Source organism: Heteronotia binoei, chromosome 15 (assembly GCF_032191835.1).
Source record: "Heteronotia binoei isolate CCM8104 ecotype False Entrance Well chromosome 15, APGP_CSIRO_Hbin_v1, whole genome shotgun sequence".
In the NCBI taxonomy this organism is placed as follows: Eukaryota; Metazoa; Chordata; class Lepidosauria; order Squamata; family Gekkonidae; genus Heteronotia; species Heteronotia binoei.
The window spans coordinates 48,914,763-48,927,070 of record NC_083237.1 but is presented as its reverse complement, the minus strand read 5'-3'; the positions used below and the strand labels follow the sequence as shown (position 1 = coordinate 48,927,070).

The window sequence follows — 12,308 nt, the reverse complement described above, 5'->3', positions numbered from 1 at the left end:
TTATTCTTTAAAGCGGTAAAGAGTACCACTGATCAGATGGGGGAAGCACTTAAGTATCGAAGCCCTGCAATCTGTGGTGCATCTCTGTAAAATTCTCTCTGGATGCACAGCCTGGAGGCACGAGAAGGGCTGCCCACCCTCTGCTGCAATCAGATGCATGCCCTGGCACCAGGCTTCATAATACAGCTAGGAGAGGAAAGGCAATGGAAGCAGCTGAGGCAAGGTAAAATGTCCCTGGGCTACACAGAGATCAGAGCCCCTCCTGCCTCTCTTTCAGATGCGCTGACAGTTTTCACATACCACAGACAGCTCCAGCAGCTCTTGTTTTCAGGAAGTTTTATAAGGCTGGAAGAGGAGGGAAGCCTGGCTTTTTTTTTTAAGTGTTTAAGTTCAGATCAGGGGTGGCCAAACTTGCTTAACACAAGAGCCACATAGAATAAATGACAGATGTTTGAAACATTAGTTAGATGGAAGGAAGGAAGGAAGGAAGGAAGGAAGGAAGGAAGGAAGGAAGGAAGGAAGGAAGGAAGGAAGGAAGGAAGGAAGGAAGGAAGGAAGGAAGGAAGGAAGGAAGGAAAAATTGAAAGGTGGAAAGAAAGCAAATAGATGAGGGAGGGAGAGGTAAAAAGAAAGCAACTTGAACTTTAAATGCATTCTCCAAACCACTGGCTGGCTTGGCGAGTCACACAATGTGTGAAAGAGCCACATGTGGCTCCCGAGCCACTGTTTGGCCACCCCTGGTTTAGATAATACAGTCGAACTCTCTACAGAATGGATTTTACACTCATACTTGAAAGGTCTAGTGTACTTTTACAAAGCGTTGAAAAAAAAATCCTTACCAGTGTGGGTTTTCATGTGCTCATCGAAGTACTGTTTCATATTGAAGTCTTTACCACACCACTGGCACATGAACTGTTTATGCCCGATGTGGATGCTCATGTGGGAACGAAGTTGGTACTTGTATTGAAACCTTTCGTCACAGTTCTAGAAAAAGATAAATGGAATCTTTTCACTCGCTTGAATCACAAGAACGGGGCAGGCGCATTTACTGGCAGGAGTAAGAAACAAAAGCCCACAAGCATGAAATCATCGATGCTGATTAATTCTAGGGGCAACTGCCAGACCATCTCAAAATGAAAGACGAGCCGCAAGTTAAGATTTTACTGAACAATCCTATCTGAAGATATTGGGGAGGGAGGGGGGACAGCAACTCTCTCAAATGCATGAACTATTACATTAGGTAGGATGGAACACAACTGGGTGACTTGATGGGAGAGCAGGAAATGGGGGAGGATTTGGATCTATTTCATTCTCAAAATTCAGACCGAGAACTTAGGAGCCAAAGCAATTAGTAATACTAGAATACACATAAAAAAACTTGTATCCTATGCAACAACAATGGAAGTCATACAGGTTCTCTCCATATCACACCTTCTCCCTGTTGTCCCTTTCATACATCCCACCTCCCCTGATTATTTCTGGAACTGAAGAATCCATGTGGAACAACAGCTCTGCCGGCTGCAGGGAGGAGATGGTGAAATGTTTTTCCCCTCCGCTCTGGAGCAGCGCTCGTGGAAGAAGCAGGAGGGGTGGTTTAAACCCCTTTCCTTCTCTTCACTGCAGAACCCCCACAACTCATGAGGCTCGTCATCCTATAGACCTCCCCCCCGCCCCCCGCCAAACAATCTTTTGGAGGGCTGAAAGAGACTGCGTGGGAGTACAAGAATGCCGGGAAAATCAGCACTCTGATGGTACCTTGTAGGCTATAAGCCCCTGAATATATAAATAACACCACTCTGGTGACACACACCTACCTGCTACCTTGTGGATTTTTATGAATTCACTGTGGCAAAAATGCAACCACATGGACACAGGTCAGTTGCAGTATCTGATCAGAGTGAGGTACATTTTGCCATGGGCCTGTTACTTCACACCCTTCATCAGTTGCAGGACATGGTAAAATACATCTCTCTAGAACAGGGGTGGCCAAAGGTAGCTCTCCAGATGTTTTTTGCCTACAACTCCCATCAGCCCCAGCCACTGGCCATGCTGGGGCTGATGGGAGTTGTAGGCAAACCACTGGCCACCCCTGCTTTAGAAGGCTGGATGCTACAGATGGCAGGAATCGCTACATGACTGCACTGAGCTTGTGAACCACAGTGAATTTAAGCAGCTGCCACGAGATAAATAAGTCACCAACATGCAACCTCCACTTCTGTTCAACACAATGTGCATACTGTTCAGATTCTGAGTCATTCTGACTCCGCTTCCACAATGAACGAGCAGGGGCCGTACCTCACATCGGAAAGGCTTCTCGCCAGAATGCTGCAGAGAATGAACCTTGAGCGACATGCTGCGTTTGAAGGATTTCCCACAGGTTTCACACGTGAATGGCATGTCCTTAGTATGTGCTGAAATGTTAAATTAGGGAAGAAAGTTCACTTCTGATCATGAACAGATGGCTTAATTTAAATAATCACAGAGAGAAGACTTCTATGTTTTGTTTCAGACTCCAAAGGGATACAGGTAGTCAAAGCAACTTTAGCCTATTAAATATTAAGAGGCAGAGTGTTCCACAAGCACTGATAACACTAAATGATCTTATTGTGTCTTACAGGCTGAGAGCAGGGAATGGTAAAAAAACACTGCACCGGAGGGATCCCTAAGGCAATCATTTACTTGCCAAAACAACTCAAGTGGGCCTTGCCACAGAATTCAGGAGAAAATAAAACATCTATCAAAGCCTATCAACCTGACACAGAAGGTTTCCTTCTGCGAGCAAATGATGATTTTTAGCTAAAACCCTAAATATAAAAGCAAAAGACCACCCTTGCCTAAATCTCTTATCACTGGAGGAAAACATCCTTTTACTACCAGTCCTCTCTGCATGGCACCATACCTTTAAGCTTACACTTCCTATAACCTTACTGAGCTGTACCACCCCTCTCAATGCCAAAACCGTATCTTAATAAAATGAAAGGGCTTCAAAAGAGCAGGGTCACGATCAAGTCCTCCCCCATTCAAATCCCGCTACCCGATTTAGAAATGGCCTAGGGTGATGACTTCCTTCCCCCCACCCCACTAAAATTATACCCACCACATTCCGCTTTAGCTGCAGTCTGTGGTGCGATGCTTGGCCTACCCTCTGCTGCAATCAGATACATGCCCTGGCAACAGGCTTTATTACACAGCTTGCAGAGGTAGGGCAACTTAAGCAGCTGAATCAAAGTGCAACGTCCCCGGGCTAGACACACAACAGAGCACCACCTGCCTCTCCTTCAGATGCATCGATAGTTTTCACTTGCCACAGATAGCTCCAGCAAGCTCTTGTTTATGGGAGGTTTCATAAGGCAAGTGAATGAGGATGGAAGCCTAGATTTTTAAAAAGTAATGAAGTCAGACACTACAGTCTAATCCTCTGTTCTTTTCCCACATGGAGATTTTGTGGAGGACAATCTTTCTCCGGAGCTTTGCCAACGGCTGGTGAGACAATCAAGGGTTCAGTAATGGACAAGAGGTCTTGCATCATATTTAAAACACAGGAAAGCCCTTTAAACAGCCTCTCAGAGTCGGGGGGCTGAGAAGCAAGAGGCACAAAGCCGGCCAAAAACGAGTGGCAAACACTCACCAACCATGTGCTTGCGCACGTGAGCCATGGTGTAGAACTTCTTCTCGCATATCTCGCAGGAGAATTTTTTCTCTGCATATCCATGGACAATCTTGATATGCTCATGAAGGGACCATAGCTTCTTGAATGATTTATTACAGGAAACGCACTGAATGAACGGATGGGGACAAAGAAGGGTCATTCAGACAGAGCTTATTTGGGGAATTCCATGCCCCTCCTGTGGTACAAATGAAGAACCTACACAGAGAATACCTCACAATGGCTAGGTATACAGTTTTATGGCTGCTCCTACAATGCCGCTCATTCCAGTATAGAGTTCTGCTGCTTTTGCGGCCGCTTAAAAATTACAAGTTCAACAAAGGATAAGTGAATGTTCTTGGCATGTGGCGCCACCTGCTGTTTTCTGAAGAGCAGAACAGCAGTTACATTTGAGTCCAGCAGCACATTAGAGACCAACATTTCCAGGATATAAGCTTTGGAGGGGTCAAAGCTCCCTTCTTCAGACATGAGTATGAATTGAGGTCTAATTTTTTTTTATCCCAGCAAGGTGGCATTGTGAGGGAGTGTTGTAAAGAATGTTTATGTGATGCAGATGTATAATGCAAATTGTAATCAGCTTGATCAGAGCAGAGGGGAAACATTTGAAGGCAGAAAAGTAGCATCAGTAGCGAGATAAGGATCCCATGTCCCTATTCAGCAGGGGCGGGGGTGCAGGTCCTCTGTTCTGAACCAGCTATCAAGAATTTGGTGGATATGCAGTGACACAACCACTTCTCCCTCTGTTCTATAATGGGGGATAAAGAAGATGATGATATTGGGTTTATATCCTGCCCTCCACTCCGAATCTCAGAGTGGCTCACAATCTCCTTTATCTTCCTCCCTCACAACAGAGGGCTGAGAAGACTCTCACAGCAGCTGCCCTTTCAAGGACAACCTCTGTCAGAGCTATGGCTGGCCCATAGAATTTTATTTGGTAGAACAAGGGGTGAGTATGGAGAAAAGGAACAATACACTTTTTCTAGCCAAGGTTAAGAGTGGAACAGAACTAAAATACGCAAGGAGTCTGCAATCTATGGCTCTAATGCTAAATGTGGCTCTTTAAAGAAAGAAAGCATTATCTAGAAGTGATGCATATTGGAGGAAGAGGTGGGATGTGAGAATAACCATGGGGTGAAAGGAACAGCAGGGAAAAAATTCTTATGGGACTAAAGGGCCTCTTAGAGATGCTTTACATAACAGGTTGAACAGCTGCCTGTAGTCCCAGTGAGAACCATGAGTTGGATCCAAGATAATGTTTCTATAGGCACAAGGAATCCCACCCACAGAGTGTGACTGTCCTGCCTCTCACCTCCTGTGGCAGCCTGAAAAGCCCCCCAAATTTTGTTTCAAGGGGCTTCTTATCCCCACAAGAAACAAGATGTTTTTTATATATTTTATTTTTAATATGATGTTTGTAAATTGTTAATGTTTTCAAACTGTTGTTAGCCGCCCCTGAGCCTGTTGGGGGATATAAATCTGTTAAATAAAGAAATAAAAAAATAAGATTTCAGGGAGCATTTGGGCTGCTGCAGAACAGGAAAGGTGAGATAAAGTGTAACAACCAGTGTTTGGACTACAGAAATGTTATGGATTATTAATTAACATGTCAATCATCACTAACATCATCGCAGCTGTGGCCAAAAGTGCCTTTTACCGGCTTGGCTGATGAGCCAGCTGCGGCCTTCCCTGGACAGGAAAAATGTGGCCACTAGGATGCCTGCTCTGGTTGCATCTAGATTAGATTACTGCAATGCATTCTGCATGGGACTTCAAAGACAGTGTTCGGAACTTCCAATCTGTACAGAATGCTGCAACTAGGATGTTGACTGGAGTGGGTCCTACAGAACACATCACTTAGCCTGCCTACACTGGCTTCCAATTTGTTTCCAGGCATAATTCAAGGTGCTGGTCTTGACCTTCAAAGCCCTATATGGTTTGGGACAAACATATTTGTCAGACCTCCCAATCGTTTCAATCCAGGAGGATGCACTGTCTTGAGCCTGATCACTATAGTCATGTTTAGAGGCCCTGCTTTGGGTGCAACCACCTTCTGAGATTAGGTCAGTGGCAACCGAGGAAAGGGCCTTCTTGGTCACAGCACCGAAGCTTTGAAACTTTCCTCTCAAGAGATTGCTCTGTCCCCTTCTGCTGTCATCTTCTGCCAGTGGGTGAAGACCTTTTTGTTTCCTTGGCATTCCCTCCATGATCCTTCCTAACCAATGTTTTATATGTATTTTAACTGTTATATATATATTTTACCTGTTTTTTTTAAAAAAACTTTTACAAATGGTTTAAATGAGGTATGTTTAGGAGGGGGGGGTATTTTGATGGTTTTATAATGTATTTTATCATGTTTCAATTCTTTAGTCACCTTTGTGGCCATGAGACATACATTTTGTTAATAATATGAATTTGTATAGTTTCAGTTACTCAAATTAACTTTCTTATACTGGTTCTTTGTTGCTTGCTCCTCTGAATTTTCACAAAGTTAAGAGTGTTTAGATGTAAGAAGTAGCGGATCCCTATCATACGGTAATGTGGCTGACCTTGTTTGACAACTGAATCAGTGATCAAAAGTAATACAATTAGATAGATTATGAGGATATACGGCAGGGGTGGCCAAACTACAGCTTGGAAGCCACATGTGGCCAACTTGCCAGCTTGTCTCTTTAAATTTCTTTTCCAAGCCAAGCCAGAGGCTTGGAGAATGCATTTAAAGTTGCTTTCTTTCCACCTCTTCTCCCTCCCCTCCAACTTCCCTCCCTCCTTGCAGCTCTTAAACATTTGACATTAATGTCTTGCGGCTCTCAAGCATCTGGCATTTATTCTATGTGGCTCTTATGTTAAGCAAGTTTGGCCACCCCTGATATATAGTATCAAATGGATCTGTTTTTTATGTGGCTGAAGACTCTTCAGAAATTCTATAATCCATGAATTAATATCAACATGATCCTTAATGATCTGGCTATATTCATAGCTGGGTATATTCTGCTCTCAAAATGTAAAATTATGTGACAGATGGGGGTGAGTTCTGCAACCTAATTTATGCAATATATGTCAACAGCAGCAGCCAACACAGAAACACCACTTTAAAAAGATAAAAATATTTATAGAACATATAAAGAGCACTGAAGGTTTCTAACGTAACACCTCGTATGCAGTGTTCCCTTTAAGTTGAGTTAGTGTGAGCTAGCTCACAGATTTTTAGCCTCTGGCTCACACATTTTTGTCTCAGCTCAGAAAAAAATGGCCTCAGAGCACAATAATTTATGCAGCTGGGAGTTCCCCGACCGAGAAGCCCTGTGCGGGGCTCGACGCGAGGAAGCCCAGTGTGCTGAGCCTTGGAGCGACTGGAGGTGGTGTGGGGGCTTGGCTGAGCAGTTGGGAGGACACGGGGGGGGGGGGGGGGGGGGGTCTCACTCCTCCCGGGTCACTTGAGCTGCGAATGCTAATAGGCCCCGAGGAAACCACATCAATATGAACTGCACCCGCACTTTGAGAGCATTTGTGAACATTGGGACGCCAACACTTTAAAAACAGCACTTTAAAAATCGCACTTTACCATCCTCCTCCCTAACCTGGTATCCTGGACTCCCGTTCCACAGAACAATAGATTTTTACTGACCACTATTTTGATTGTAAATTATTAATTAATTAGATTTTAGTCAACTGATTGGTACTATGGATTCAATATTATACATTTATATTTTTAGCAGATTAATTGGGGGGATTGAAATGGGGGGGGGCTTTCTTATTAAAATGCTAAGAATGGAATTAATTAACTTTTGACTAATCAATCAGAGGGGAATATTAGGGTGGGTTTGATATTGATTACTGAATAAATAAATAGTGAGTTGGATAATTAGGGATTAAAGTGGATGGTGGGGTGGAAACCTAAACTGTGAGTTTAAGACAACTCAGGTGAGAAGGGGAAGTCGTCCTAATAATAGTAAGACCATACCGGGCATAGGTGTGGATGCTTGGCCAGGAGATTCCAGTGCTCCTGGGGAGGGGATGGTATGAATAGACAGAACTATAAAGGAAGGAGGCGGAGACAAAACAGCACTCGGCCTCCTTCCAGTCTACTTCCCATCCCAACGGTGACAGGTAGTGGGGCCAAGAGGAATTGCCCGTCTCCGTCATTGGTGTTATGCAATGCCAGGTCCGTAAATAACAAGACCTCGATCCTTAGGGAGTTCCTGCTTCGGCAGGACATGGACCTGGCTTGCGTGACCGAGACCTAGGTGCGAGATGGGGAGACAGTGGCTCTCACCCAGATGACCCCCCTGGGTTACTCGGTCTTTCACCAATCGCGGACTAGGGGGTGAGGGGGGAGGGGTGGCGCTATTCATACGGGAGGGTTACTCCTTTCGGGCTCTCCCGGCCCCAACAATTGAATGCACTGAATGTGCCGGTCTGGCGTGGGATGTTGGAGAAGGGTTGGCGATTTGGCTGGTGTACCGTCCGTCTAACGCACCAGCCAGCGCCTTACCATCCCTGATGGAGGCGGTGGAGGGCTGGGCGTTGGAATACCCAGGGCTTATGGTCCTGGGTGATTTCAATGTCCATGCTGATGACACGGCCTCCAGTCAGGCGATGGACCTAGTGTCCTCCATGGCGTCACTAGGACTTTCTCAATTTGCTACGACTCCTACGCACCAGGCTGGGCACATGTTAGACCAGATCTTTGCGTCCGGGATCTTGGTGACCGATATCGTGGCAGAAGTGGTGCCATGGTCGGATCACCTATCCCTTAAGACCCATATGGAGACGCCACCTCAACCCTGTACGGGCAGTGAGCCTATTTTGGCTCGCCCGCGGAGCCTGATGGACCCGGAACGGTTCCAAATGGCTCTGCGGGATCCCTTGCCCCTGGCGATTCCCTTGATGACCTGGTGGAGACCTGGCAAAGCCGGCTATCCAGGGCTATCAACAAGATCGCACCTTGACACCCTCTGTGCCCTCATGTGAGGCTGGCTCCATGGTACACCTCGGAGCTATGACAGCTGAAACAAGGGCTCAGACGGCTAGAGCAGCAGTGGCGGCATACTTGTGATGAAGCGACGAGAACATCCTATAGAACGTTTATGAAGTCTTATGAGATGGCAGTCAAGGCCGCAAAGAAAAATTACTTTGCGGCTAGGATTGCGTCTCCAAATTCGCGCCCGGCACAATTATTTAGAATAATTGGAAACCTTACTACTCTGCCTCAAGGCAGACCAAACGTGAGAGAATTAGAGATAGGCTGTGAAGCTTTTGCAAAATTTTTTGCAGATAAAATCACGTCGCACCGCCAGGACTTGCCTATCACATTAGATACAGTACATGAACATGAGGCTCCGTGCCTGCCTTCTGATTTAGTTCTGGATCACTTCGACACATTCAGCCTGGAGGAAGTTGACGGAATTCTCTCGACTGCATGCCCAACAACTTGTGATTTGGACCCTTGTCCCTCCTGGCTGATTAAATCTTGCCAGAGGGAGCTTAGATGTCCTTTACGGGACATCATAAATAGATCCCTCTCGGAGGGGCGTTTTCCAGCACCCTTGAAAGAGGCTATGGTCCGCCCCCTCCTGAAAAAAAGTACAGCAGACCCAGCCGAACTGGCAAATTACCAACCGGTCTCTAATTTACCGTTTTTAGGTAAAATTATAGAGAGGGCAGTGGCGTTGCAGTTGCAGGGCTTTCTGGATGATGCTTCCATCCTTGACCCCTGCCAGTCCGGCTTTCGCCTGGGCCATGGGACGGAGACAGTGCTGGTCGCCTTGGTAGATGACCTCCAGTGGCATCTGGATCGACGTGGCATGGCAGTGCTGATGCTGTTAGATCTGTCGGCTGCGTTCGATACGGTCGACCATCAGTTACTGACCCGAAGCCTCGCTGACATAGGGGTTAGGGGGTCGGCCCTACAATGGCTTTCCTCCTTCCTCAAGGGACAGGGACAAAGGGTGGCAGTTGGGAGTGAGCTGTCCCAGCGGCGCACATTAGATTGTGGGGTGCTGCAGGGAGCAGTTCTCTCCCCGATGTTATTTAACATCTACATGCGCTCCCTTGCCCAGATTGCACGGAGGTATGGGCTTGGGTGCCATCAATACGCAGGTGACACCCAGCTCCATCTGCTAATGAATGGCTGGCCTGACTGCGTCCCAGGGAATCTGGAGGCTGTGGCAGGTTGGCTTAGGCTGAGTGGGTTGAAGTTGAACCCGACGAAGACAGAGATCCTTTGCGTGGGCCGCGGCGCTCTGGGAGGAAAAATTCCCCTCCCAGTTTTTGATGGTCAAGTCAGGAGCTTGGGAGTGTTATTGCAGCCTTCATTATCAATGGAGGCCCAAATAGCAGCCACTGCCAAGTCGGCGTTTTTTCATCTGAAGCGGGCAAGGCAGCTGGCTCCCTTCCTAGAGTGTCGGGACCTAGCAACAGTGATCCATGCAATGGTCACCTCAAGATTGGATTACTGTAATGCCCTCTACATGGGGCTGCCTCTGTGCCGAACCCGGAAGCTGCAGCTGGTGCAGAACGCGGAGGCTAGGCTGGTATTAGGGCTCCCGAAATGGGAGCACATACAGCCAGGGCTGCGCGGACTGCACTGGCTGCCAGTTATATACCGGGTTCATTACAAAGTGCTGGTTATTACCTTTAAAGCCCTATATGGTCGAGGACCTGCCTACCTGAAAGACCGTCTCTCCCCATATGAACCCCAGAGAACACTGAGGTCAGCTGGGAAGAACCAGCTGACTATCCCTGGGCCGAAGGAGGCAAAATTAAAGAACACCCGTACACGAGCCTTCTCCATTGCAGCTCCACACCTATGGAACCAGCTCCCAGAAGAAGTGCGGGCCCTGCGGAGCCTCGAACAATTCCGCAAGGCCTGCAAGACCTTCCTTTTGGGGATGGCCTTCACCTAACTGATAATTCGCCTTAAGTGATTCTGCCATAGCATTTACACCTAACAGAGTAGCACAAGGATTGTTAATTTTAATTGGAATGTTTTTAAATGAATGTGATTTTAAAACCTGTTGTATAATTTATTGTATGGATCGATGTTGTTAGCCGCCCTAAGCCTGCTTTGGCGGGGAGGGCGGGATATAAATAAAATATTATTATTATTATTAGCTCACAACTTTAATGCCAGTAGCTCACAAAGTAGAATCTTTGCTCACAAGCCTCTGCAGCCTAGAGGGAACACTGCTCATATGGCTGCCAAATTCTTCACACTCAATCCCACCTGATTAATCTACTATATTGCCCGGATATGTCTCTCTCATATACAAACTGAGATTCAGGAAGGTAAACAGAGAAAGGAATGAGTTCCAGTTCCCATAGAAGAGGGCACGATAATCTCAGGAATGAGGATGTTCAAAGCTGAGACAGGGTATGCAAGAGAACCAGTGAGGTGAAAACAGCAGGAGGACTTTTTAGGGAGTTGAGTATCTTCCTTGTGAGGGACGGCTGAAGAGTCTGGGGCTTTTCAATTTAGAAGAGACAACTAAATGGGAGAGGGGACATGATAGAGGTTTATAAAATTATGCGTGGGGTGGACAGAGTTGACAAAGGGAATTTTTTTCTTCCTCCCCCTAGAATTTGAGGGCGTTCAATTAAGCTGATGGGCAGCAGATTCAAGATGGATGAAAGGAAACACTTCTTTACACAGACAGTGATTAATATGTGAAGTCTGCGGCCAGAAGATGTAGTGATGGCCACAGGAACAAACAGCATTAAAAGGGGGTTAGATAGATTCATGGAGTCTCTCAGTGGCTACTAGTCATGGTGACTGAAGGGAACCTCCACAATCAGAGGCATTAAACCTCTAAATCCCAAAGCCAGAAGACAAGATCAAGGGAAGGTCTTGGCCTCTACGTCCTGTTGTTGTGTGAGGCAGGATGCTGGACTAGATGGATTATTGGTCTGATCCAGAAAGGGTGGCTTTGTATGTTCTTATGACTTACAGTCTTCTGTGCTTCTATCAAATATTTGCATCAGAAATGTCACATGCCGTTGATTGTCAGAGAAGCTGAAAAATCCAAGTGTGGAACTGCAGAAGCTTTCATAGGGGACTAACACTCCACTGCCACATCTTGGAACTAAACCAATTTGCAGACCTTCACCCTCCTGGAAGCCGACCCAATCCAAAGCAAGGGCTCTTCCGTACCGTGTTAAACAGCCCCATAAGTCTAGATGCCATCAGACTTCTCTCCTAAGTGTGGGGCCTTTTGTTGAAGCTGCTTAGCTTCCGATTGAGCCAGCCTGGGCCATCCAGGTCAGGGCTATGTGGGTAAGTGGGTTTAATTTCATGGCTGGCGAAGTGCTGTATAATGCCATTTGCAACACAAGACAATCACTTGCATGCAGCATTCTCACATAAACATTATATGCTTGAAGAGTGAGATGACTTTTAAAAACTTTCCTTCCCAGCAAAGTTTTCCACCTTGTGTACAAGTTTTCCACCTTGTGTACTGACTTAAAGCTATGATCTTGACTCAAAAGTCCTGCAAAAGTCAGCTGCATCATGCAAGTGCAGTTTTACAACAGTAAATCTTTTTCAAATGGAAGGAGCAAGCTACGTTAGGACAAGGGAGTGAGGGAGAACTAAACTTTCATATGGAATGTAACAGGAGCCAGTTGGCAGCGTGAAGGGCACATC

At 46.3% G+C, this 12,308-nt stretch overlaps 1 protein-coding gene across 1 annotated transcript in view; it reads right to left on the bottom strand.

Annotated features, from left to right (window-relative positions):
- ZNF652 (zinc finger protein 652) overlaps positions 1–12,308 on the bottom strand; it is a 32,308-nt gene that overhangs the window by 3,762 nt on the left and 16,238 nt on the right. The window contains exons 3-5 of the mRNA XM_060256791.1: positions 3,629–3,776; positions 2,296–2,411; positions 840–984 (exon numbers count right to left, since the gene is read on the bottom strand). Coding sequence (XP_060112774.1) covers positions 840–984; positions 2,296–2,411; positions 3,629–3,776 — 409 coding nt within the window. The remainder of the gene's footprint in view (positions 1–839; positions 985–2,295; positions 2,412–3,628; positions 3,777–12,308) is intronic.